The 24,850-nt window shown below is 52.7% G+C and overlaps 1 protein-coding gene across 1 annotated transcript; it reads left to right on the top strand.

Moving 5' to 3' along the window:
• Positions 1 to 6,438: 6,438 nt before the first annotated feature.
• PTGER2 (prostaglandin E receptor 2) lies at positions 6,439 to 11,255 on the top strand. The gene is made up of 2 exons (XM_068149087.1): positions 6,439 to 7,323; positions 9,565 to 11,255. The coding sequence occupies exons 1-2, from the start codon at positions 6,472 to 6,474 to the stop codon at positions 9,808 to 9,810; spliced, it is 1,098 nt and encodes a 365-aa protein (XP_068005188.1). The 5' UTR covers positions 6,439 to 6,471; the 3' UTR covers positions 9,811 to 11,255.
• The last annotated feature ends 13,595 nt before the right edge of the window (positions 11,256 to 24,850 follow it).

Below are 24,850 nucleotides of genomic sequence, written 5' to 3'. Positions count from 1 at the left end.
GGAACTAGGATTGTTCAGCCTGGAGAAAAGTAGGTTCAGGGAAGACCTACAACTCCCTGAAAAGAAGTTGGAGCCAGGTGGAGGTTGGTCCATTATCCCAAATAATGAATGATAGGATGAGAGGAAATGGCCTCATATTGCATCAGAGGAGGTTTATGTTGGGCATGAGGAAAAAATTCTTCCCCAAAAGAGTGGTTAAGCCCTGGCACAGGCTGCCCAGGGCAGTCGTGGAGTCCCCATTCCTGGATGGATTTAAAAGCCATGTAGATGTGTTGCTGAGGGACATCTTTTAGTGGTGGACTTGGCAATGCTGGCTTAGTGGATGGACTTGATGATCTTAAAGGTCTCTTCCAACCAAAACAATCCTGTGAATCTGTTCCATGGTCTGTGGAAAGCAGCAATGAATGTGTAAGACCAAACAGGCTCTTTATGAAGGTGCATGAACACAGCCTCCATCCAAACCCTGAGATGAGACACACAGCACAGTGTCTGATCTGTCCATGATGGATCTTATCATCAGAGGAAAGAAATCATGGAGCCTTGCAGTCTACTGGGGTAACCCCTCCCAGCTCCTGCATCATCCCTGCTCCCCAGCTGAGCCCATGAACATGCTGATGACCTTGACACATTCATCTGGTTTTGGTAGTGCTTTTAATTGGAGTTCTGCCCTTACTGGTGTCCTACCTGCTCTGGGAGCAGACTTGGAGTCTCCAGCCAGCCATCACTGCCTCCGGGTGAGCCAAGCTCCCACAAGGTTTGTACTGGGGGCTGAATGCCAAACTGCCCTCTCAGCAGATAAATCACTCCTTGGCATGTTTCTGGGGCTTGGGACTGCCATGTAATGGTCCTCTCCAGAGATGGCAGCACGTCCCCAGCCGGGGCAGGGCTCCTGAGCATGCTAGGCATAGTTGCTGTGAGGAGGGGGCTGCCTTACTCCACCCCAAGCTGCTGAGCAACCAACTTTTTAATGGCTAAATACATGTTTTAGGGCTTGGGGAGTTGCATCGAGGCTCCAAGACCTTTCCCTTTACTGAACTCAGGAAAAAAAAGAGAAAAACAATAAATGTGTCCCTGCAATACACACTTCAGTTGTAAGTGTTGCTACACAGGGACCAAAAAGAGACCAGAGGCTCCAGGCTCTCCAGCCCAGCACTGAAGAGGTGAGCAGTAGGTAGAGGGAGGGGATTCTGCCTTTCTGCTCTACTCTGTTGAGACCCCACCTGCAGTGCTGGGGCCACCTCTGAAGTCCTCAGCACAAGAGAGGCATGGACCTGTTGGAGAAGAGATAGAGGAGGCCACAGCAATGATGGAAGCCTGTTGCTGTGAGGTCAGGCTGAGAGAGTTGGGGTTGTGCAGCCTGGAAAAGAGACCTTCTGGCTCTGGGGAGACCTTCTGATGGTCTTCCAGTGCTTAAAGGGGCTGAACAGAAAGCTGGGGACAGACTTTTGAGTAGGGTCTGTGGTGACAGGACAAGGGGTGAGTGTTTGAATTAAAAGAGGGAGATTGAAACTAGAGGGAAGGGAGAAATTGTTTATGCTGAAGGTGGTGAGACCCTGGCCCACTTTGTCCAAGGAGATGGTAGGTGTCCCATCCCTGGACTTATTTCAAGTCAGGTTGTTTGGGGCTCTGAGCAATCTGCTGTAGTTGCAGATGTGACTGCTGACTGCAGAGGGGTTGGACTAAACGGCCTTGAAAGGTCATTTCCAGCCCAAACCAATCTGTGATTCTCTGATCCTGTTCTATGAGGTGGGAGCCCTCCTCCCCATTCCTATCCTCCCAGCTCCTCACACAGCTCAGCCATTCCCTGTGGGCTCTCTCCATGCCAGATTGCTCCCATGCCAGCACTCCTCACAGGGACAGATCTAATGGAGGCAATCAAAAGCTGCTGCTCAGCGCAAGCCTGCAGCTCACACCAGCCATGATCTTTTAGGAGCTGCTGTGCTGTGTCCTCCAGCACCATCCCATGCTCACAGTGTCACTGGTGTCACTCAACCCTCCATCCCACTCCTCTCCTGAATATAGAGCAAGTATGGTCAGGTTGGGGCTTTTTCAGCTCATGAAATCCAGGCAGAGCTTTACACAAGCTCATTTCTCAGAAAATTGTTTACTTCTTGCAAAAAGCCTTTTTGGTTTTGTCCTCCTACATTTTTCATCCCTTCTGGAAGCAGGAAAGCACATGCCTGGGCAAGCAGCAGTGTTGAAGCTGCCAGGCACCCAAGCCAGGGTGCTCAGCCTGAGGAGCCTGAAGACATAGCCAGTGGTTTCATTTGGTTTTTTAAACCCAGGCACCTGGGAGCTTGCAGCAGAGCCACCTGCTGCTCAGCCCTGCTTTTGTAAGGTGCTGGGTGGCAGCACCCCTGTGTCATATAAGGGAAGGGGCTGGGAGAAGAACACTGTCTGATGTTGGGCTCACATGGGTTTGGGGTTTGAAAGGGTTCCTTCACTTGGTGCAGCCCTGGATGCATTAAGAGCATAGCCACTAGGTCGAGGCAGGCTCTCCTCCCCCCTACTTTTCCCTAGTGAGGCCACAGCTGGAGTACTGGATTCAGTTCTGGGCTCCCCATTTCAAGAGAGATGGGATCTCGTGGAGGCTTCGGATGCTGACGGGCCTGGAACATCTCTGTGAGGAGGAAAGGCTGAGACACATGGGGCTGTTGAGCCTGGAGAAGAACAGACACAGAGGGATCTTAGCAATGCTCAGCAGGAGCTGAAGGGTGGGGGCAAGAGAGTGGAGCCAGACTCACTCCAGTGGTGCCCTGTCAGGACAAGGGACAACAGCACTAACTGGAACCTAGAAGGTTCCATGTGAACATGAGAAAAAACTTTGCCATGAAGGTGCTGGAGCCCTGGGGCAGGCTGCCCAGACAGGTTGTGAAGTCTCCATCTCTGATGAGGTTCCAAACCTGCCTGGACATTGTGATCCTGGGCAAGCTGCTGTGGGTGACCCTGCTTTAGCAGAGGGGTTGGACCAGAAGATCTCCAGAGATCCCTTCCAGCTCCATCATTCTGAGACTGAGGGTACTCTCCATGCACTGGTTTCCTCTCTTTGAATACCCATTAGGGATGGAACACGATCCCAGTTCCCTTCCTGGCAAACTCCAGACGCTGAGTTCTCTTGGCTGCAGGGTTTGTGTAGAATTCCTGCAACTTTCCTACGAGCCCAGAGATTTTCCCCCAAGGATTTCCACCCTGGAAATCTTCTGGGGAAAACAACACCAATGACCCTTAGGAGGACATCTGATCCTTGTTAGATGCACGAGAGATGGGAGAGACAAGATAAACACGGAAGCAAAAGGAAGAAAATGAAGGCTTCCCAAGAAATGGACAGCGTGTACCAAGTGACACATTCCTGGTTTTTTTTCTCCTCCTGGAAGGAGGAGGGGAAAAAAATCCATTAGTTTTCCTGTTATTGGAAAAAAAAAGTCATCCCATCAGAGGCAACTGTTATTTGAGAAGCTTGAAGTCCCAGATGGGTATTTAAAGCTCCATTAGCTGCCAGGGAAAAGCTCCAGAAGATGTCAAAATCCCTGCCTGAGCTGTGACATGCAACACTAGAAAGGAGTGGGAGGCTGAGAAAAGCCTTGGAGCAAACACCCTACAGGGTGTCTTCTGATGGGGAAAGGTCTCCAGATGAGTAGATTGCAGCCTTTGTAAGATGCTCAGATAGACCAGGGCAGGATTTGCCCTCAGCTTCATTTATCAACCTGTCTTTTATGGAAACTACAGACTACTGAACATGCTAGGATCCCATCCAGCCTCAGGAAGGCAATAGGACTACTCCCACCATCAGATATCCACATGCTGGACTAGGTTTGCGAAGCTGGGAGCGGGGTAAAAAGAAATCCTGAGATGTGTGGAGGGTCCTGGCCCACCTACATAGAGGGTTGTCTTGGAGTTAGCCAAAATATCTGCCCCTCCATTGCCCGCCATGGCTTTGGCCGTGGGAATGGAGAGGGTTGGGGCTCATGTCCTCCTCAAGATGCTGAAGTAGTCTTTGCGCTGTGTGACTGAAGAGACCAAAGCAAGAAGTAAGGGAAGCCAGTCGGAAAGGGAGGTGCTGTCACCAACCACAACTCACCAGTTTCTCCTACACCATTATTTCCTTTATCAAGTTCCTGTTACAAAAGCAAGGTCTTAAAAACAGCAACCCAAATGTGGCAGCAACCTGCTGTGTCCATGCTGGAGATGATCAGTGCTGCACCATCTCACCAGGGCTTGCAGGGGAACAGATGGACACCAGAGCTCTTTGAGAGGACAGTTTCCTCTTAGGTCATGGATGAAGCAGGACACCTGACTCCTGCCTGGCCTCCAGATCCCAGTTTGGAAGTTAAGGATAAAGGCTTTGCTCTCAGCAAGATAGGGAGAAGGTGAGGGTCATGAGTGGGAAAACTATGCAACAGTGAGAGCTTCCTGTGCCATCGACTGAGCCTCAGCAAAAGGAGCTTTCCTGAAGCTGCTTTCTGGGGCAGGTGAGCTGCACTCAGCCAGGCTTACTCTGGGAAGAGGTGTTCCCTCCAATGTCCATTTCCACACCCCAGCCATGACATCAGCTACAGGCTACACCCCATAGGAGGACAATAGGGTCATGGTGGGGGGCTGGCCACAGGGCAGGGTATTCTTCATGAGCTCCAGCCCCCTCTGGAGCCATGGGAGACTCACCAGCATGGTCTGGGTTCAGCTGTGATTCCCCAGTAGCCTGTCCACACCAGGTCAGTGGAGACGGCACTGAAGCACGTCATACCCTGGTGTCTTCAGATTGGCACTGGGGCTCACTGTCTGCCTGGGGTCCCAGAGCAGCATCAGGTCTTACTATGGTGTGGTGAAGCATTGGAATAGGGTGATCAAGTGTTGGAACAAACTGCCCAGGGAGGTGTTCAAAAGCCACATAGACATGGCACTTCAGGACATGGTTTAATGGTCATGGTGGTGCTACATTGAACTTGAACTTAAAGGACTTCTCCAACCAAAGGAGTTCTATGGTTCTATGTGGCTGGAGGTCCCAGCCCAGCACCACAGCCCAGCATTCCCAGAGCACCCAAGGGACTCCCAAACTGGAGTCCATACCAGTACTGGGACTCCAAACCCAGCACCAGGGCTGCTGGTTGATGGGCTCCCAGCCTGCAACTGGAACTTGCCATGCCGTGGAGCTTCCAGAGCTTCACCAGAACTCCTAGACCAGTACTGGGGTTCTTGGACTGGCCAGGATCTGGCCATATGTGGGGCCCCAGGAGCAACACCAGGAATCCCAGACTGGCACTGGGACTTCCAGCTTGTCACTGGGATTTGCCAAGTAAGGGGCTCCCCACACCAGCAGTGGAATTGGTGGTGCCCTGAGGCCCCTGGACCCCTAGCACCAGGACTTCTGCCTGGCAGTGGGACTCTTGAACTGGATGGAGTCTGGTCATATGAATGGTTTCTGGACTGGCACCAGGACTTGCCATGCCTCAGACCTCCTGGAGCAGCATTGGAGCTCTTAGACCAGTACTGGGACTCACAGACAACAACCAAGGGCTGCTGATCAAGGGGTTCCCAGCCTGACACCAAGACTGCTGGGCTGATCCCAGGACTGCCAGACCAACTCTGGGGCTCCTGGACTGGTACTAGGAGTCCTACACTGGCACTCTGAGCCTCCTGGACCAATATTGGAATTCCTAAATGGGCACTAGAGCTACCCAGTGAGGGGCTCCCAGCCCAGCACTGGGGCTGACAGTGGGAGGGGCTGACCGTGGCTCTGAGATCCCACACACTAGGGCTCCCGTCCTGGTACCGGTACTCTCTGGCTGGCTTCTGGCTGGCCATGCGCGGGGCTCCTGGAGCATCACCAGGGGGCTTCCAGCTGAGTAGCGGCGGTCCTGGACCAGTACTGGGACTCGCAGCCCGGCACCAGCGCTGCCCATCAAGGTGCTCTCAGCCCAGCGCCGCGGGTCCCAGACCAGTACTGGGGCTGACGGTGCCTTGAGGCTCCCGAACAGGCACCGGGGCTCCCGTCCCGGTTACCGGCACTCTCTGACCGGCCTCTGCCGGGCCGTGCGCGGGGCTTCCGGAATATCACTGGGACTCCCGGCCCGGCACCTGGGCTCCTGGACCGATACCGAGACTCCCAGACCGGCACCGGCACTGCCCATCAAATAGCTCCCAACCCGGCACCGGGGCTCCCGGAACATCACCTAGACTCACGGCCCGACACCGGGGCTACCCACTGAAGGGATCGCAGAGCCCGGCACCGGGACGGGCTGGACGGATACCGAGACTCCCAGCGCTGCACGGCCGCTGCCCGCCCATCCCCGTGGCCTCCCGGGGCGGGCTCGGTGGAGGCGGGCGGGGCAGGGGTGGGTTGTGTTTTTGGCGGGGGGTTAACCACGGAGGGCGGTACCGGCGGTGGTTGGCTTTTTTCTTTTGGCGGAGGGAGGTCAACCACGGAGGGCGGTACCGGCTGTGGCGCCGGCGGCGCAGTCGGGAGACGGCAGCGGGATGAACGGGACGGGGCAGGGGCTGTACGACCGCAGCGAAACGTTACCGGCGGGGGCTCGCCCGCTGGTCAGCGCCTTCATGTTCTCTGCCGGACTCTTGGGCAACCTCTTGGCCCTGGGCTTGCTGCTGCGTTGTCGCCGTGGTCCGCGAGCTCGCCCACCTTCTCTTTTCCACGTCCTGGTGCTGGCTCTGGTGGTCACCGATCTTCTGGGCACCTGCTCCGTCAGCCCTTTCGTCCTGGCTTCCTACCACCACAACCGTACCTTGACCGCCCTGGCACACGGAGGACACATCTGCCTCTACTTTGGCTTTGCCATGAGCTTCTTCGGCCTCGCCACCATGCTCATCCTCTTTGCCATGGCACTGGAGCGATGTCTGGCCCTGGGGTGGCCTTACTTCTACGAGCGCTTCCTCAGCCCCCGCACGGGCTTGGTTGCCCTGCCTGCCATCTACACCTTCTCAGCAGCCTTCTGCTCCTTGCCGCTGGTGGGCTTCGGGAGGTACGTCCAATACTGCCCCGGCACTTGGTGCTTCATCCAGATGCGCCCGGACTACCTCCAGCAAAATGGCACCAGGGAGATGTCCGGATTGGATGTCACCTTCTCGCTTCTCTATGCCACCTTGCTGCTCTTCCTCATCCTTTCTGTGCTGCTCTGCAACCTCAGTGTGATTGCCAACCTGGCCCGCATGCACCAGCGCGGGCAGAGGACTCGCCGGCTGGCCATGACCGAGCAGCCCCGGGTGGCCGGGGGCTGTGGCCGGCGCATGTTCTCCATGGCTGAGGAGATTGACCACCTTCTTCTCCTCTCGATCATGACCATCACCTTCGTCATCTGCTCCCTGCCATTTACGGTGAGTGCAATTGCCTACCCCCTGCCATGGGGTCCCTCTCCCCACCACCCCCTTTTCTGTCCCTTTGTAAGCCTCCCTCCTACTCCACTGCCCAGACCTCAACTGCTGGGTTCAAAGCTGGGATCTGCTTGGGAGACCTCATCTCTGCCACAGCCTCAATCTGAAAGTCCCTTGGAGAACTGGGAGAAGCGCTCCATGTATCCCCAGTGTTGGGAGGAGAATGGGGTGACAGGAGAATGGAATGGCAGGACAACAGGGTGGCAAGAGGATGGGGTGGCAGAACCTGAGGTGCTCTGCCATCTTGCAGAGGCTCAGAAGCCAGGCAGGGTCTGGGGTAGTGGTCCTGTGGACCACACTGTGTCATTTCGGTTCCAGGAGCTGGGCATTCACAGAGGAGGTGTGAGGAGTGGCATAGCAGTAAGTTAGACATCCAAAGATGGGGGATGCTGCTGGGTTGGAGACATTTAGGCTGACAGAGTTATCACAGATTTCTGTGGCAAGAGGGCAGAATGGTGGAGCTGGAGATGCAGACAGGCAGCACCCACCTCACTGTTAGTCTCCAGTTCTATGCAACAACACCTGGGTGTGAGCACGGAGGTGGTTGGTTACTGGGAATGGAAACCTGTTTCCAAGGGCTGTGACCACATCCTGTACAAGGGTTCAGGCAGAAACACAGAATCAAAACACCAAGTAAAGAAGGAGAGAGCACAAGTCCCCTGACATTGCCCTGGATTCTCCCCACTGAAGAACCACTTTTCATCCATCCCAGCAGCATCATGCCCCCTGGAGCACCTCAAGCCATTCATGTCCTCTGCCTGTGTGTGCAAGCCTGTCACCAAGTGAGGTCATTTTGTTACCAGTAGCAGTGAGTCCCACCAAGGATGGGAGTGGAGCCAGCACTAATTTTGTGCTCTCAGAGTAAAACAGGTGCTACCTTCCCTTCCTGCTCCCTTTCTTTCCCAAAGGAAAGCAGAACCACCACAGGCTGTAGCCAAGCCTGGGGTTTAAGATAGGGAGAAGGCATGTCTGGATGCTTGGGAGCATCCCAGGAGCCAGGCTTGAGATCCTACAAGACACTTCAGCTCAAATTTTGGTGCTTTGGGATCATTACAAAGCAGGACCCCTTCGTGGAAGCATGTGGATGGGTCTGCTTGTGATAGATGGGATGGGAAAGTGCCACTGATGGGGATCCCATGGGCCCTCTGGTAGCAGACAGTCATGCAGAAGCACAGCTGGCTTCTCTTTTCCCACCGCCTGGCTCCCATATTCAGGCTGCCTTTTGGCAGCGTCTCAAACTGAGCCTCCTTGATGTGACACTTTCTCTTCTGGTCGGGGCTGCCCACAGCCGCAGCAAGGAGCATCTTGGTCACATAAACCCAACAAAGATAAGGTTGCAGCACCACAAAGTCCTTCCTCAAAAGCATCCTGAGCCCGGGGAAGTCCTCAGAAGAGCTGCGCTCTCAAGCACCGCCATGCCTGCCTCACGCCCTGGGATGCACCATGCCTGGGTGGTACCCAGCGGATCCCAGCTGGAGAAGGGATGTTCCTGCCTCCCACACCCCCAAGTCCCATCCCCAGCCAAGTCCCCCAAAGCGAGGGGGTGGCAATTTGACCCATATGAGTAAGGAGTGCTGAGTCACCCTTCCAGGAAGCCCTGTAAGCTGCTATGAGTCGGCATGTCTCAGGAAGGACAAGAGAGGTCCAGCAACCCTTATCCTCTCTGTCTTCCGCAGCTTTCCTCAGCAAGAAGTTCATTTAAACTGGTGGAGGCAAAAAGCGTGCTGGGACAGCCCAAATTTAGCAGTTTGTAGTTTCTCCTCTGTTTTGCAATGTTCTGTAGGCAGAACTACTGTCCCTCTACAACTGTTTGAAAGGAAGTTGGAGCCAGGTGGGGGTCGGTCTCTTCTCCCAAGGAACAAGAGGAAATGGCCTCAGGTTGCACCAGGGGAGGTTCAGGTTGGACATTAGGAACAATTTCTCCCCCATAAAGGTTGTCAAGCATAGGCTGCCCAGGGCAGTGGTAGAGTCCCCAACCCTGGAGGGATTCAAAAGCTGTGTAGATGTGGTGCTGAGGGACATGGTTTAGTGGTGACCTGGCAATGCTGGGTTAATGGTTGGACTTGATGATCTTGAAAGTATTTTCCGGCCTATGATTCCATCCTAAACCTCCCCAAGAAGCTGCTGAGGGGCTGGATTCTGGAATCCCAGACCTGATGTTATTGTCCTCATCATGTTTTACAGATCCGTGCCTACGTCAACAAGTTCAGCCAAGAGGAGGACAATGACGCCTGGGACCTCCTGGCCCTGAGATTTCTCTCTATCAACTCCATCATTGACCCATGGGTCTTTGCCATCCTCAGGCCTCCAGTCCTGAGGTTCATGCGCTCAGTGCTGTGCTGCCAGGTCACCCCCATGAGCCAGGACAGACGGACTTCATCCCCTGCAAAGACAAAACTGTCTGTTCAGCTGGACCGCTGTGTGCAGTAGATCCATCAGCCACTCCAGGAGACATCTGCCAGGTGAAGCACAGCCCTGACAGATGCTCACAAATCTCTGCCTTACACCCGTAGAGATGTATCTGCTGCTGAATGGGCCAGGTATGGGTGGCCCGGCCAGGTATGGGTGGCCCTGCCAGATGCCACCTCATGTCGCCCTGGAAAGGCAGTGTGGTCTCTTGCAGGGCAAAAAAAATACAGTGGGACAAGTTCAGAAGGGCTGCTGAGTACCTGGGTATTGCTGCTGTTGTCCTGAGATGGGGCTGCTCCCACCAGGTGAAGGGTGCAGGCTGAGTTCAGCCACACTACAGAAGGGTCGAGGGGTAAAGAACTGGGGGGTCTTTGCTATGACACTACTGGCCTGGGGGGATTGTCAGGGAACAGGGCTTCCCAGCAAGGTCCTTACAGCTGTTTTGGGCTGAAGGAAGAAAGCAGGCAGGGCCCTGGAGTTGGGGATGGGTGGCTGCCATTGCTGCGAGCAGCTGTCTCTGCCCTAAGATCCCTAAGGATCAGGCAGGAGAGGAAGAGGGCAGTGTACCCCCAAATGTTCCCCTTTATTTAGTAGGCTGGTTGCCTCATGAAATGCACTCTACTGGGTGCAGGTCTGTGTCCATGTGTCTGTCTGTCCAGAGATGTTTAGGCTCCTGTGGGTGCCAGCTCTGCATGTCTGAGGAGCACCAGGGTGGAAAAAAAGGCCAAATTTTGGCACTTGTGATGGCAGCAGAGCTGTGTGGCCCTCCCTGAGCTCCCATCTGTCCATTTTCTTTGCCATGTAGCTTGTGCAGAAGCCAAGGTGGGGAATAAAGATCCCAGATGGGAGGTGTTGGTCACAGCCATGAGCTTCACCCATGTCTTCAGTGATGTAGCTGATGGGTTTGGGGTTGGCACAGAGGAATGTTCATGCTCCTGCCAGCCTGGGACAAACCAGCTTAGGGCCATCTAGAGGTTTTATTTGGAAAAAAAACCCAACACCAGAATCATCCAACCCAAAAAACCCAACTGCAGAAACACCTAGCCCATCAATCCCATCCCGTCAGGCAACATCATTCCGTGCCACTACTTTGTTTTATGGGATGCAGGTTGCTCTTTGACGCTCTGGGTTGGTTCCCCTCGGAATAACAGCATCCAACCCAGGGTCTCTGGGGTTCCCAACAGGACCTCTTTGGGATAAGGAGCATCTAACCCTGTGGGCAAACGGGGTTTGTCCCAAGGCCATCACTGCTGTTTGTGGTTGCTGGGGGAACTCATGGTTCCCATTTGTGCAACATCACTGGGGTATCTTCTTGGCTGTTTGAGAGCTGCAGCTCTGCTCAGAAAGCCCAAAGGTGCAGAGATTTGGAGCTTGTCTGTGGTTTGTTAGCTGAAGTGATGTTAAAATAAAATCAAATGTTGTTATTTAAATAATAAATGTTTCTCAAAGGAGAAATGTCTTTCAAAGGAGCCTGCTGAATCATGTGTGGGTTTGTCCTTCTAAAGCACCTCAGGGTAGATCTGGCTCCTTGGGGAAATGTGTCACCTACCTGGAACACCAGCAGTGCAATGAAGCCTTGAGAATGGGGGGAGAGGGCAAGAGAAGAGGTCAAGAAGGGCAACCTGAGCCTCCAGTTTCCTATTAATTGAAAACTAACAGTTTTTTATAGACATGGGATGATCTTACTGCCTTACCTCTGCATCCCTCTTTAGAGCACTTCCCTAAAAGCCTGTAAAAGGCAGGGAGAGGCAGGCAAAGCTACCTGTGTTCACAATGATCCAAATAAAACCACCCACCCTAAAATAAAATACAAAATTTTTTAAAAAGGCAGAATTTATGTCACTTTTGTCAGGCAGCCAATATCCACAGGAAGTTTACTGGCCTCCAAAATGTGTGTGGGCAGATATCATCCATGGGCTGCTATTGCTCAACCCGTGGTTCTGGCAGCACCCTGTGCCTTGCAGGGGGGGTGGGGTGGGGGGAGTGGAGGGAAGGGGGGGAAAATTGTGGGGGAGGGTTGTAAGATTCACCCTGTGCACTGGGATGTGGCTAGGGTGCTCCCAACCCTGTCACCTAACTCATGAGATTAAGACATTCACCTTGTCACTGAGCTCTGGGGGTCCAGATATGGCAAGGTCCCACCTGCATCCTGGGGAGTCATGGCTCCCTCCTCCCCAGTTATTTCCCCATGCAGGCACACAGCAGCAAAGGTATTTTGGGGGGGTCAGGGTTTGTGCACCCCAGTCATGTCTCAGAAGGTGCTTGGCATGAAGAGGAGCCAAAAGCTGTGGGGGAGGAAGAGCTGTGGGTCCGCGCGTGGTCACAACCTGGTTTCTCACACTGGAATTTTGGGACCAGTTGCCAGAGAGAAAGGCTGCCTGGCATGCAAAAATGGAAAGAAAAGGGGAAAGAATAAAGTCATCATGTTGGGAATAACTGAAAGGTTCACGTTCTGCAGAGACCAGCCTGCTGAGGCGTGTGACAGTGGTGGGAGTGGTGGGAGAAGAGAAGGCTCCGAGGTGACCTAATTGTGGCCTTCCAGTATCTGAAGGGGGCTTACAGGAAGGCTGGGGAAGGACTCCTCAAGATCTCAGGTAGTGATAGGACTAGGGGGAATGGAATGAAGCTGGAGGTGGGGAGATTCAGGCTAGATGTGAGGAGGAGGTTCTTCACCATGAGAGTGGTGAAACCCTGGAATGTGTTGTCCAGGGAGGTGGTCGAGGCCCCGTCCCTGGGGGTGTTTAAGAGCAGGCTGGATGAGGCTCTGGCCAGCCTGATCTAGTGTGGGGTGTCCCTGCCCATGGCAGGGGGGTTGGAACTAGGTGATCCTTGTGGTCCCTTCCAACCCTGAATGAAACTATGAAACTATGAAACTATGAAACTATGAAACTATGAACCCAAGGCCATCTGTGGACGTTTATGGCTCTTCATCAGGAAATCTGGGGCTGGGAGACCCAGAATCCACCTTGCTGGGACCTGCTGTTCAGAGGGTACTGCTGTAGCAGAGTCACTCGCATGTGAGGTGTCCCAAAGAAGGGATAACAGTGCTGGCACATGAGGCTGGGGAAATGATAAACTGATTATGAGCCAGGGGTGCATTCAGAAGGGTGTGGTCGGCAGGTCAAGGGAGATTCTCCTCCCCTCTACTCTGCCCTAGGAAGGCCACATCTGTTCCTTGGTTCAGGAGAGACCAGAAACTACTTGTTGGAGTCCAGTGGAGGCTCCAAAGATGCTGAGGGGCCTGGGGCATCTCTGTGAAGAGGAAAGGCTGAGAGACATAGGATTGTTTAGCCTGAAGAAGAGCAGACACAGAGGGGATCTGATCAATGCTCGGCAAGAGCTAAAGGAACTGTGGGGCCAAGGATGTGGCCAGACTCTTTCCAGTGGTGCCCAGTGACAGGACAAGGGCCAGTGGGCACAAAGGGGAACCCAGGAGGTTCCATCTGGACATGAGGAAAAAATTCTTTGCTGTGAGGATGCTGGAGACCTGGAGCAGGCTGCCCAGAGAGGTTGTAGAGTCTCCTTCTCTGGAGAGATTCCAAACCCACCTGGGCATTGTGATCCTGGGCAAGCTGCTGTGGGTGACCCTGCTTTAGCAGGGGGGTTGGACTAGAGGATCTCCAGAGGTGCCTTCCAACCCACACCAGGCTGTGATTCTGATTTGAGGAGAGGCTTGGTGCATGAAAGAAGAGGAACCCCCTCAAGTTCTGACTGCCTTTGCCATGTTGAATCCTGCAGAGACAGGGACACTACTGTGGGACACTGCTCTGCTTAGCATCTGCTCTTCACTCCTCAGGGAGGGGTGTGAGCTCAGCCTCCCTGGAGCTTCTGGCTCTGAGTTACCTCCACCCACTGCTGCCCCAAAAGCCCAGAAAAAAAGCAAAACCTGCTGCTTCCTTCAGGTGGGAAAAAGGCCTTGATTAGAGCTCTGTGAGGATGAAGAGGGCCATTAATCTCCCTTCATCCTGAGCCATGAGCCTGCACAAAACACTGCTTTTATTAGCCCAGTGCAGGGGCCATTAAAGAAGCCAAATTAATTTGAGTCTTCAGCTCAATTGAGGCTGGCTCAGTGCAAACAGAAGGTGCCCAAGTGTCATTGTGTTGTCTCTGCACACCCCTAATGACGCTCGATTTCCGTACCAGAAGCGCAGTGGCGCAAGAAAGCCCCAGGCAGGTCTTCTGAGTTTTCATCTAGAAATCAAACTGCTGAAGGAAGAAGTACCCCTGGGGACAAGGGATGGCAGCCACCACCCATCAGAGCTCTGAATAATGGAGAAGGACTTTCCAGAGTGGCTGGAGGGAGTAGGGGCTGGAGGAAGGTCAAGACCTTCCTCAACTGGCAAGAGCAGCCCAGGGGTGGCTTTGAGGTGTGTCCCAAGTCAGCATCTGCCTCTCTTTCTGAGGTGTCTCCATTAACAAGAAAGTCATGAAGATTCCAGGCAGTGGGTCATAGTTTGGGTGGGAAATGATGGCAATGCAATGCAGTGCTTTGGGGGAAATGGTCACTTTTGGAGAGCAGAGAAATAAAGACAGAAGCTTCCTTATTGCCCACGCCTTTTCTGGATTGTTTGGATCATCTCAGTGCAGACAAACACCAAGCTGTGTGGTGTGGTCAATACACTGGAAGGACAGGATGACAACCAGAAGGATCAGGACAAGCTTGAGAGGTGGAGCCATGTGAGCCTCATGAGTTTCAAAAAAGCCAAGCACAAGGTCCTGCACCAGGGTCAGGGTGAACCCTGGTACCAACACAGGCTGGGGGATGAGGGGCTGGAGAGCAGCCCTGAGGAGGACTTTGGATTGCTGGTGGGTGAAAAGCTGGATATGAGTTGGCACCATGTGCTCACAGCCCAGCATGTCCTGAGATGATCCCCAGCAGCATGGGCAGCAGGTGCAGCACAGGGCAGGTGGAGGTCACCACAAGAAGGCAACAGCCAGCAGAGCAATGAGCAAAAATAGCAAGAGCTGAGATTTGCAGAGAATGAAATAATGACAGCACCATGGTCAGTCTGCTCCCTTCTCCATTTGGGGAAGAAAATGGAGAGGACTTCTCTGGTAGTCCAAGAAAAATATCTCTTATCCTCAATACTGAGCAGCAGATGGAAGGGCTTGGCTGAAGAGCCAATATAAGGACATGAGAGGGCTGGAAGCTCTCTGCTGTGAGGCCATGATGAGAGAGTTGGGTTGTTCAGCCTGGAGAAAAGAAGGCTCTGGGGAGACCTTCTGGTGGCCTTTCAGTGCTTAAAGGGGGCTGCTCAGGAAGCTACCAAAGCAGAAGGTAGCTATGGTAAAGCCAAATGTTTCTCTTTTCCCTGTGTTCCAGCCACGGGGAATTATCATCAGCTCCGATATCTGAGACAAGCACTGGCACTGCTGCAAAGCTGGTTTGGGAGCCCAGCTGTGCCATCTTCCCTTAAGTCACTTCCTTGCCTAATTGATTTAATCCTGTTTAATCAGCTTTCACACCACACGCCCTCCTGGAGCCCAGGGAGATGGGCTGGCTGCCCATCATCTGCCCGGAAACGGAGCCGCCTGCCTCATCCCTTCTTCCCAGGGCTCTGCTTTCCTTCCAGTCTCCCAAAGGAGGAGTTCCACTGGGATTCTGGGCTCCGCACATCACTGCATGTAGCACACAGCATCACTCAGGTCTGCAGGCTGGACCCAAATGTCCACATTGCTGACCCCCACAAATGGGATTGTGGAGATGTCGTGCCTCAGACAGAGCTGTGACAGAAACACAAGAAGAGGCCAAAACAACTGAAAAAAACAGAGAATCACAGAATGGTTTGTGTGGGGAGTGACCTTTAAAGGTCATCTAGTCCAGCCCCTCTGCAGCCAGCAGGGACAAGAGCAGGTTGCTCAGAGCCCCAAACAACCTGGCCTAGAATGGGATTGTCAGTGGAATTCTCAGTGTTGGGTTAATGATTGGACTCAGTGATCTTAAAGGTCTTTTCTAGTTGAGTAAATTCTATGGTTCTATGGGGCATATATCACTTCTCTGGGCAACCTGGACCAGGGACTCACCACCCTCACTGTCACAAATTTCTCCCTTCTCACTAGTCTGAATCTCCTTCTTTCAGTTTAAACTCCTCACCCCTTGTCCTGTCACAAGTCCTGCTCAAAAGTCAGTCCCCATCTTTCTTCTAGACTTCTTTAAGTATTGAAGCCATTCTTCAGCCAAAAGACACATGCAGGGGAAGGTCTTGAGGGGCCAGAGCCCTCTAGTCTGCTGTAGGAAAACCAACCAGAGGGACAACTGACAGGCTGTGGAAAAAACAGCCAGAGGTCAGAGATGATCTACAAAGTGATTGAAAAGACAAGGAGGGAAAGCTGTACAAGCCCAAGCGGGATGCAGAGCTAAAAATACAGCTGCTGTGGCTTGGCGAGGGAGCAAGGCATCTGAGGCCACCACTTGTGTGTTTGCTGTGCTGGTTTGCATGCGTGGTTCTCAGCCCGGGAGAAAGTCCTCTCCTTTAGGAGCATCCACATGGCGCACACGATATATATTCTTACTCACTGCTCTTTATACAGCTGAAGGGAGACACATCTATGTTGTCATCTTAGATTGGATATTAGGAGAAATTTCCTTCCTGAAAGGGTGGCTGCCCAGAGAGGTGGTGGAGTCACTGTCCCTGGAGATCTCCAAGAAACGTGTGGACATGGCACATTGAGACATGGGTCGGTGGGCATGGTGCTGCTGTGTTGGTGGTTGGACTTGATGATCTTAGAGGGATTTTCCAATTTTAATGATTCTGTGATTCTAGCAGATGTCCCTGCTCACTGCAGGGGCCTGGTCTAGATGACATTGAAAGGTGCCATGCAACCCAAACCATTCCATGATTCTATCTGAGTGGGAGAGGTCAATGGTGAAGACCGTACCATGGCTCCCTGATGCTCATAGGCTTTGCTGTGAGAGGACTGGAAGGAGAAACATTGGTTGCCTACTCAAAAGCCCAAGGTGAACAATGTGTTTGTGGAGGCCCCTGGAAATCAGAGGCTTTCCCATCACGAGCTGCTTTTTTTTTAACTAGATTTCTCTGAAATGTGGAAACATCCACGCCCATTGAATCCCCAGGGAAACGCTGCCGGCCTGCCAGCAGTGGTGCTGTTCCCAAAGCCAACTAAATCTTCAAAAGAAGAGACTAAACACTGACAAATTCATGTCAAGCATCTGATTTTGCAAAAGGCCATAAGAGTGATGAGCCATGGTTGGGCGTGATGGATCACCCACCACCCTGCCCCCTGCCCTCAGTGAAGTGACCTCCCCTGCAAACCCCATTTATTAGGTAGAAACAGGACTCCCCATTGAGCTGAGCTCGTGCAAGGGAGACAGCAAAGGTCTCAGGGTTGACAAAAAAGTCAGACAATAAATCTGTGCAGGGCTTTGGGTCCCCTGAGAGCAGCCTGCTTTGCTTTCGCTGCAGTTCTCACTAGGCTGCACCAGCTGCAGAAGATGCCAGTTTGTGGGTGAGATAAAAACCCTCTGAGAAAAAAAAATTAACTGAGAAAACTTGCTTCTCAGATCAGACAGTTTGTGACTGACATCCTGTCCTGGTCAAAACACCATCACTCCAGTCATACAAATCTGTTACACTGCTCGATGACCTGAGTGATCTTCTCCAGCTAAAACAATTCTATGAGTCTGTGATCTCCCTGCCTTGGTTTCTCTTCCATGCCCTGGGTGAATATCTTTGCAGCACAGACTCACAGAATTGTTTGGGTGAGGGAAGAGTTCTAAGATCATCAACTCCAACAGGCAACTGAAGATCACCAGAGCCATTAAACCACATCCCAAAGTGCCAGGTCCACACATTTCTTCAACACCTCCAGGGATAGTGACTCCACGCTGGGCGGCCTGTTCCAATGCCTGACCACGCTTTCAGTGGTGACGTTTTCCCCAATATCCAACCTAAAGCTTTCCTGGCACAAGTTCAAGCCATGTCATCTCATCACATAACCTGATACTAGGGACAAGAGACCAAACCTCACCTCACTCCAGCCTCCTTCCAGGGAGTTGTAGAGAGCAGTGAGGTCTCCCTGTGGCCTCCTTTTCTCCAGGCTAAACACCCCCAGTTCCCTCAGCTGCTCCTCCCCAGACCTGTTCTCCACACCCTTTACCAGCTTTCCTGTCCTTCTCCGGACATGGTCCAGCACCTCAATATCCTTCTTGGAGTGAGGGACCCAAAACTGAACCCAGTATTTGAGGTGTGGCCTCACAAGTGTTGAGTAAAGTGACATAACTGATTGAATGTTTTGGTTGGAGAAGACCTCTAGAATCATCAATTCCAGCCACCAGCCTAAGACCACCGTGGCCATTAAACCATGCCTCAAAGAGCCATGTCCACATGATTCTTGAACACCTCCAGGGACAGTGACTCCTCTACCTCTCTAGGCAGTTTGTTCCAGGGCTTTACCACTCTTTGGGGGAAGAAATTTTCCCTTATATCTAACCTAAACCTTCCCTGGCACAATTCCAGGCCATTTCCTCTTGCTCTATCACCCCGTGGCGATTCCCCGAGACTGAGGAAACTCCAGAATACTAATACAAAGAGGAAATAATAACAGGGGGAGATGGGGATGGCCTCTGCTCCAGGGCACAGGGCTTCCAGCTTTGCTCCTGTTAGTGTTGGCAGCTCTCACAGCAGTGAAAGGTCCTTGCTTTGGCTCAGTGCTCTCTTCCCACAGCCAGCCCCATGCTGCCGGCACCGTGCTTGCCAGGAGGGGCCCAGAGGAGCCACTGCACTGGCTCTGGCTGAGAAAGATTCCCACAGGTCTGGTGGAGCTGTTCCTCATGCTGAGCATCCACAGATTTATCCCTGCTACTGGCTGCTCTAAAGAGCATCCTCCAGAGGTAAAAGCCTCCAGCTGGGTTTTTCCCAGCAGGCTCCTGAACTGTGGGGTTTTCCCCTGGCTCTTTTCTCAGTGGGGATAGGATCACAAACAGGTTTGGGTGGAAAGGAACCCTTAAAGGTTATCTAGTCCAACCCCCCTGCAGTCAGCAGGGACATCTGCCACTAGAACCGGTTGCTCAGAGCTCCAAATAACTTGACCTGCAATGGTTCCAGGGATGTGGCATCTACTACCTCTTTGGGCAACCTGGGCCAGTGTCCCACTACCCTCAGCATCAAAAATTCCTTCCTTCTCTACAGTCTGAATCTCCCTGGTTTAGTTTAACCTCATCACAACAGGCCCTGCTCAAAAGTCTGTCCCCAGCTTTCCAATTTTCTCTTTTAAATCCTGAAAGGCCACCAGAAGATCTCCTTGGAGCCTTCTCTTCTCCAGGCTGAACGACCCCAACTCTCTCAGCTTGGCTTCACAGCAGAAGGCTTCCAGTCCTCCCATCATTGCTGTGGCCTCCTCTGGCCCTGCTCCAACATGTCCATGCTGTTCTTGTGCTGTGGACTCCAGAGCTGGCCCTAGCATTGCAGATGGGGTCTCAGCAGAGCAGAGGGGCAGAATGCCCTCCTTCCACCTGCTGCCCGTGCTGATTTGGATGCAGCCCAGGACGTGGGTGGCTCGAGGTTGGCAGCATACGGTGCTTACTCATGCCCAGCTTTTCACCCACCAGCACCCCCAACTCCTTCTCCTCAGGGCTGCTCTCCAGCCTGTGTTGGTACCAGGGTTTGCACTGACCCATGTGCAGAATGTCAAGGAGAGGGCAGGACCAAGGCACAGGAGCGCTTTGCTCCTCGCTGCCTCCTTGTCCTCTGCTTAGGCAGCATCAAAATGGCAGTGGAAGAAACCTCCAGAGCTGACCGAGCTCATCCTCCTCTCCAAACCCATCTGTAAATATCTGAAGGGTGGCTGTCAAGAAGAAGGGGCCATTGGCTTTTAAATGGTGTCCCATGACAGGACAAGGGGCAATGGACACAAACCAGAACACAGGAAGTTTCACCTCAACATGAGGAAAATCATCTTTACTGTGTGAGGGTGCTGGAGCCCTGAGCAAGCTTCCCAGAGAGGTTGTGGAGTCTCCTTCTATGGAGATATTCAAGACCTGTCTGTATGCATTCCTGTGTGACATGCCCTAGGTGACCTGCTTTGGCAGGGGGGTTGGACTAGATGATGTCTGGAGGTCTATTCCAACCCCTAACATTCTATGATTCTGTGGAACCTTGTCCAGCACCAGGTTCCTCACTGTCCTCCCTCCTTTGCTACTGCCTAGACTGTAGTTCCAACCCTAGGAGGGACCCAGGAGATGCTGATTAAGCAGCAAAGCAATAGTTGGTGGAACTGGGTTGGGCAAATACTATTTGCTGGGAGCACAACATCCCAAATTCCACTGTCACAGCAGGCAAGGGGGGCTGGAGGACAGGAGGAAATGGTTCTGGCCAGGACAGATGTGAGATGTCAAAGGAGACAGCTCTTTGAAGAGACTTTAAAAGAGAAGTCACTATGTTTACAAGAAACCATTCCAGGGCTGTTTGCTTGTGTTTATCCCTGGCCATTCGTGCTACCAGAGTTTTGGCCACACAGCTCCTGGAGAGCGATGGAGTTTGTCATGCTGAGTGGCTGTATACATGAGACAACATTCATTTGTTTTGAGCATATGCTATTTCCTCCACTGAAGACCTTTTCCATCCAATCTGGGCTGGGAATTGCTCGCTTACAGCTGGGAGGACTCTCTGAGGGCCCCACAGAGTTTAGATTGACCTTGTAGCTCCATGAGGATGAGTCCTCAGCACTTACTTGTCAGCAAGCCAGTGCATGGCCAGCACTTGGACTCTGCCCAGTGGTCCACAGGGCTGCTGGAAGAAGCTGCTTGAGGTTTTGGACTGATCTCATCAGGCTGCAATTTTGGAAGCATCGTGCATCTGATGAGAGGGCTCCTGCTTCTTCCAGTCCCCTGGGTTATCACTGTCCCTGACGTGCCCTGGTCCCCTGAGGCTGTTTCCAGCAAGTCCATCACACTCCCTCATGTCTGCTGCAGGACCATGACATAGATAAGGAGCATGAAGTCTGCAAACCAAACCCCCTGCAGCTCTGCAAATGGGGATAGGGACAAGGGGACAAAACAAAAGGGAAAGGGGACAAGGGAAAGGCTTCCAGGTTCTGTTCTGGTCTGTTTGGCCATCAGAAGTCATCACGTTCAGCAGGTTTCTCTGCAGGCGATACTTTGCCATTACCCCTCGCTCATTGCCTTTTGCTTTCCCAAGCTTTGGCAGCTAAATCAGCCCAGAAATCCAACTGCTCTCTGCAAGATGCTCTGGGAGCTGGACTTCCCACTACCAAGGAGTTTTGGATCAGCCCAGAACATCAAAACACAAATCTGAGAGGAGGTCAGGAGTCAAAACCAAACACAAGGAAATCCAGGGCAGGATATCCGCTTGTTCAAGCAGCTGATTACCCTCTTGGAGAGGTCTTTCACTCCAAGCATCCTTCCCAAGAGTGGCTTGCTCAGCACTTTCCTTTTTAGAGGAGGAGCTGCTTAGGCAAACTGAGGCCAGTTCTTCCTTCCTGGCATGTTCTTGCTGGTTCATCCCACTGGCACCAGATACAGATGCTTCATGGAGCAGCTGGGGTCATCTTCAAACAGCAAAGGTGGTGAATGGAGTTACCAGCCAGTCACCAGTGGTGTTTAGTATCTTTAATATCTACCCTTTAATATCTTTATCAGTGATCTGGATGAGGGAATTGAGGACACCCTCTGTCAGTTTGCAGATGACACTGAACTGGGTGGGGGTGTTGATTTGTCTGAGGGGCAGGAGGCTCTACAGAGGGATCTGGACAGGCTGGATCAATGTGGTGAGATCAATGGGATGAGGTTCAACAAGGCCACATACTGGGTCTTGTACTTGGCTCACAGCAGCCCCAAGAACACTCCAGGCTTGGGGCTGAGTGGCTGGAAATTGCCCAGTGGAAAAGGACCTGGAGGTGTTATTTGACAGCCAGCTGAAGGTGAGCTAACAGTGAGCCCAGGTGGCCAAGCAGCATCCTGGCCTGGATCAGGAATAGTGTGGCCAGCAGGACCAGGGCAAGGAATGTCACCCTGTACTCAGGGCACTGGTGAGGCTGCACTTTGAATATTTGGTTCAGTTTCAGGCCCCTCACTCCAAGGACATTGAGGCGCTGGAGAATGTCCACAGAAGGGCAACAAAGCTGGGGATGGGTCTGGAGAACCAGTCTGAGGAGGAGCAGCTGAGAGAATTGGGATTGTTCAGCCTGGAGAAAAGGAGGCTGAGGGGAGACCTCATTGCTCTCTACAACTCCCTGAAAGGAAGCTGGAGTGAGGTGGTGGTTGGTCTCTTCTCCCTAGTATCAGGTGACAGAATGAGAGGAAATGGCCTCAAGCTCTGCCAGGGGAGGTTCAGTTTGATATTAGGAACAATTTATTTCCTGCAAGAGTGATCAGGCATTGGAACAGGCTGCCCAGGGAGGTGGTGGAATCACCATCTCTGGAGGTGTTGAAGAAATGTGTGGACATGGCACTTCAGGACATGACATGGTTTAATGGCCATGGTGGTGTTAGGTTGATGGTTGGACTTGATGATCTTAGAATTCTATTCCAACCCAAATAATTCTATGATGCTATGATTCTATAAAAAATTGACATCTGACAACTTTTTAAGGGAGATCAGCTCTGCCTGAGCATTACCACGATGCTCTGAGAGGGTCTTTGCTGCTGTTGCCTCCACACCACCATCTAGCCCACCTAAAAGGCCCTAGGAGCACAATCCCCATCCCCTACCAGGGCATAAACACAGATGTGGTCAGCAAACACCATTGTGTTGCTGGTTTGCTCCATTCTTTCCCTCTGGGAGGGGAACAGCTGATGTTCTTCTCACCTTTTTCTGAAGTCACTCTGTGTTTTCAGAAGGAGGTGCTGAGCCAGGAAGGATTTCTTCTTGCGGGTGTGTTTGCCTGGAGACTTGCCTCTGCACAGCAGTACCCAGTGCATTCCTTACAGCCCATTGAATTGCCCCTTCCCTCTGCTTGGACTTGCTGGTGCCTATCTGGGAATGGAAGAGCAGACCCAAGGACTTGTACAGCTGCTGGAACACCAGATCTCATAGGGGAGACCTTTAGGTTCCTCATCCCTGCAAGAGTGGACCCTGTCCTCCTAGGAGATCCCTGTCCTTGCAAGGGGTTCATGTGAAGTTCCCATCCTTTTAGGAAGTCACTGTGGGGTCATTGCCCTGGCATTGGTGTCTCTGTTCCCATAGGGAGGACCTTGTCCTCGTTGGGGGTCATTGTGGGGTCTCTGTTCTCATAGAGAGGTCCCTGTCCTCGTAGGGGGTCATTGTGGGATCCTCATCCTTGCAGGGGGAGGGCTATGTTCATTTATAGAGGGTCCGTGACCTTGCAAGAGAACACCTCTGTCCTCACGGGGGGTCCCTGGGGACTGCAGCAACTGAGGAGAGCAGGGCTGCTTCCTGAAGGCGGCCAGATCCCAGGGCCCGGCACACTGGGGTACAGCCAGGATGGGGTGGGATGAGAAGTCAGCTGCATACTCCCCATCAGCCCACAGCTCTGCGGCATGTCCTAGCCTGGTTTGTGGGACCCCAATCTGGCCTCAACACAGTCCAACAGCTACTGTGGTCTGGGAAAACCCACCCAGCCCAATGCAAAGAGCACTGGAGCAGCACAGGGCAGGTGGAGGTCACCAGAAGAAGGCAACAGCCAGCAGAGCAATGAGCAAAAATAGCAAGAGCTGAGATTTGCAGAGAATGAAATAATGACAGCACCATGGTCAGTCTGCTGCTGACCCTTCTCTATTTGGGGAAGAAAATGGAGAGGGCTTCTCTGGTAAGTCCAAGAAAAATATCTCTTATCCTCAATACCGAGCAGCAGATGGAAGGGCTCGGCTAAAGAGCTGGGCAGCTGGGTCTCAGTATTCCAATATAAGGGCATGGATCTGTTAGAACAGGGCCAGAGGAGGCCACAGCAATGATGGGAGGGCTGGAAGCCCTCTGCTGTGAGGCCAGGCTGAGAGAGTTGAGGTTGTGCAGCTTGGAGAAGAGAAAACTCTGGGGAGACCTTCTGGCGGCCTTTCAGTACTTGAAAAGGGCTTATCAGAAAGCTGGGAAGGGACTTTAGACAAGGGCATGAAGTGATAGAACAAGGAGCAACAGCTTTAAAGTGAAGGAGGATAACATTAGATCAGATGTCAAGAAGAAGTTCTCCACTATGAGCGTGGTGAGACACTGTAACAGACTGGCCAGAGAAGCTGTGGATGCCCCATCCCATTCCAGTTCAGACTGGAGGGTGCTTTGAACAATCTGGTCTAGTTACAGATGTCTCTACCCACGGCAGGGGGGTTGGAAGCAGAGGATCTTTAAGGTCCCTTCCAACCAAAACCATTCCGTGATTGTATGTCGGCACAGTTACTGGAGACATTAATGTCCCCATGGCACCGGGACACCACCAGCAGCCCCAGAGTGGGGGAATGGGCTGGATGAAACAGGACAATTGCCTTTATGAAGATTGGCCCCACTCCTTGCTCAAGGTGGGTGGCAGGGATCCCATCCCCAGGGGAGCCAGGACTGTCACTGGGGTTGACTGGCTGCAGGCAAAGGGTAAGCAAACCCCTCTGGGCTAAAAGCCAAGCGCTGTTTTCCTGGGACACAGCAGGATGCTTCCTGGCATTGCTGGAGCACATTTTCCCTGAAAATTCCTGACCCACCGTGGGAGGGGGATGGACAGAGGAGTTCATCCTCATCACACCGTGGTGGATCAGAGAAGACCCATGGGGCAGAAGAGAGGAGAGCAGGGCTGAGTGGTCTGCTCTGCTGATGACTCAATGTGCAACCATCCTTGGGACCTCGGAGGGATGTTACTCAAGAGGAAAAATCATGGAAAGCCAAGGAGGTCCAAAGGAAATGGACAGTAGGAGGGTTGTGATTAAATGGCTTTAACTCATATCCTTACAAACGTAGATGCACTTTGGGAGCTGTTTGGGGGAGGAATGTAAGGCTGACCCTGCTGGCTTACGCTGAAGGTCTCTGTAGCTTGTCTGCAGCAGCAGACACTTAGCAGGGATTTAGGGAATGAGTCCAAGGACAGGACAAGTCAGAGCAGCCTTGGCTGGTGATGGTCAGCAGTCACCAGGAGCTAACCCAGC

The sequence above is a fragment of the Melanerpes formicivorus genome, unplaced genomic scaffold (genome assembly GCF_026170545.1).
Source record: "Melanerpes formicivorus ecotype bairdi unplaced genomic scaffold, bMelFor1.0.p_v2 SCAF_17, whole genome shotgun sequence".
NCBI lineage: Eukaryota > Metazoa > Chordata > Aves > Piciformes > Picidae > Melanerpes > Melanerpes formicivorus.
The sequence above is the reverse complement of the archived record's forward strand: the minus strand, read 5'-3'. Positions and strand labels throughout refer to the sequence as shown.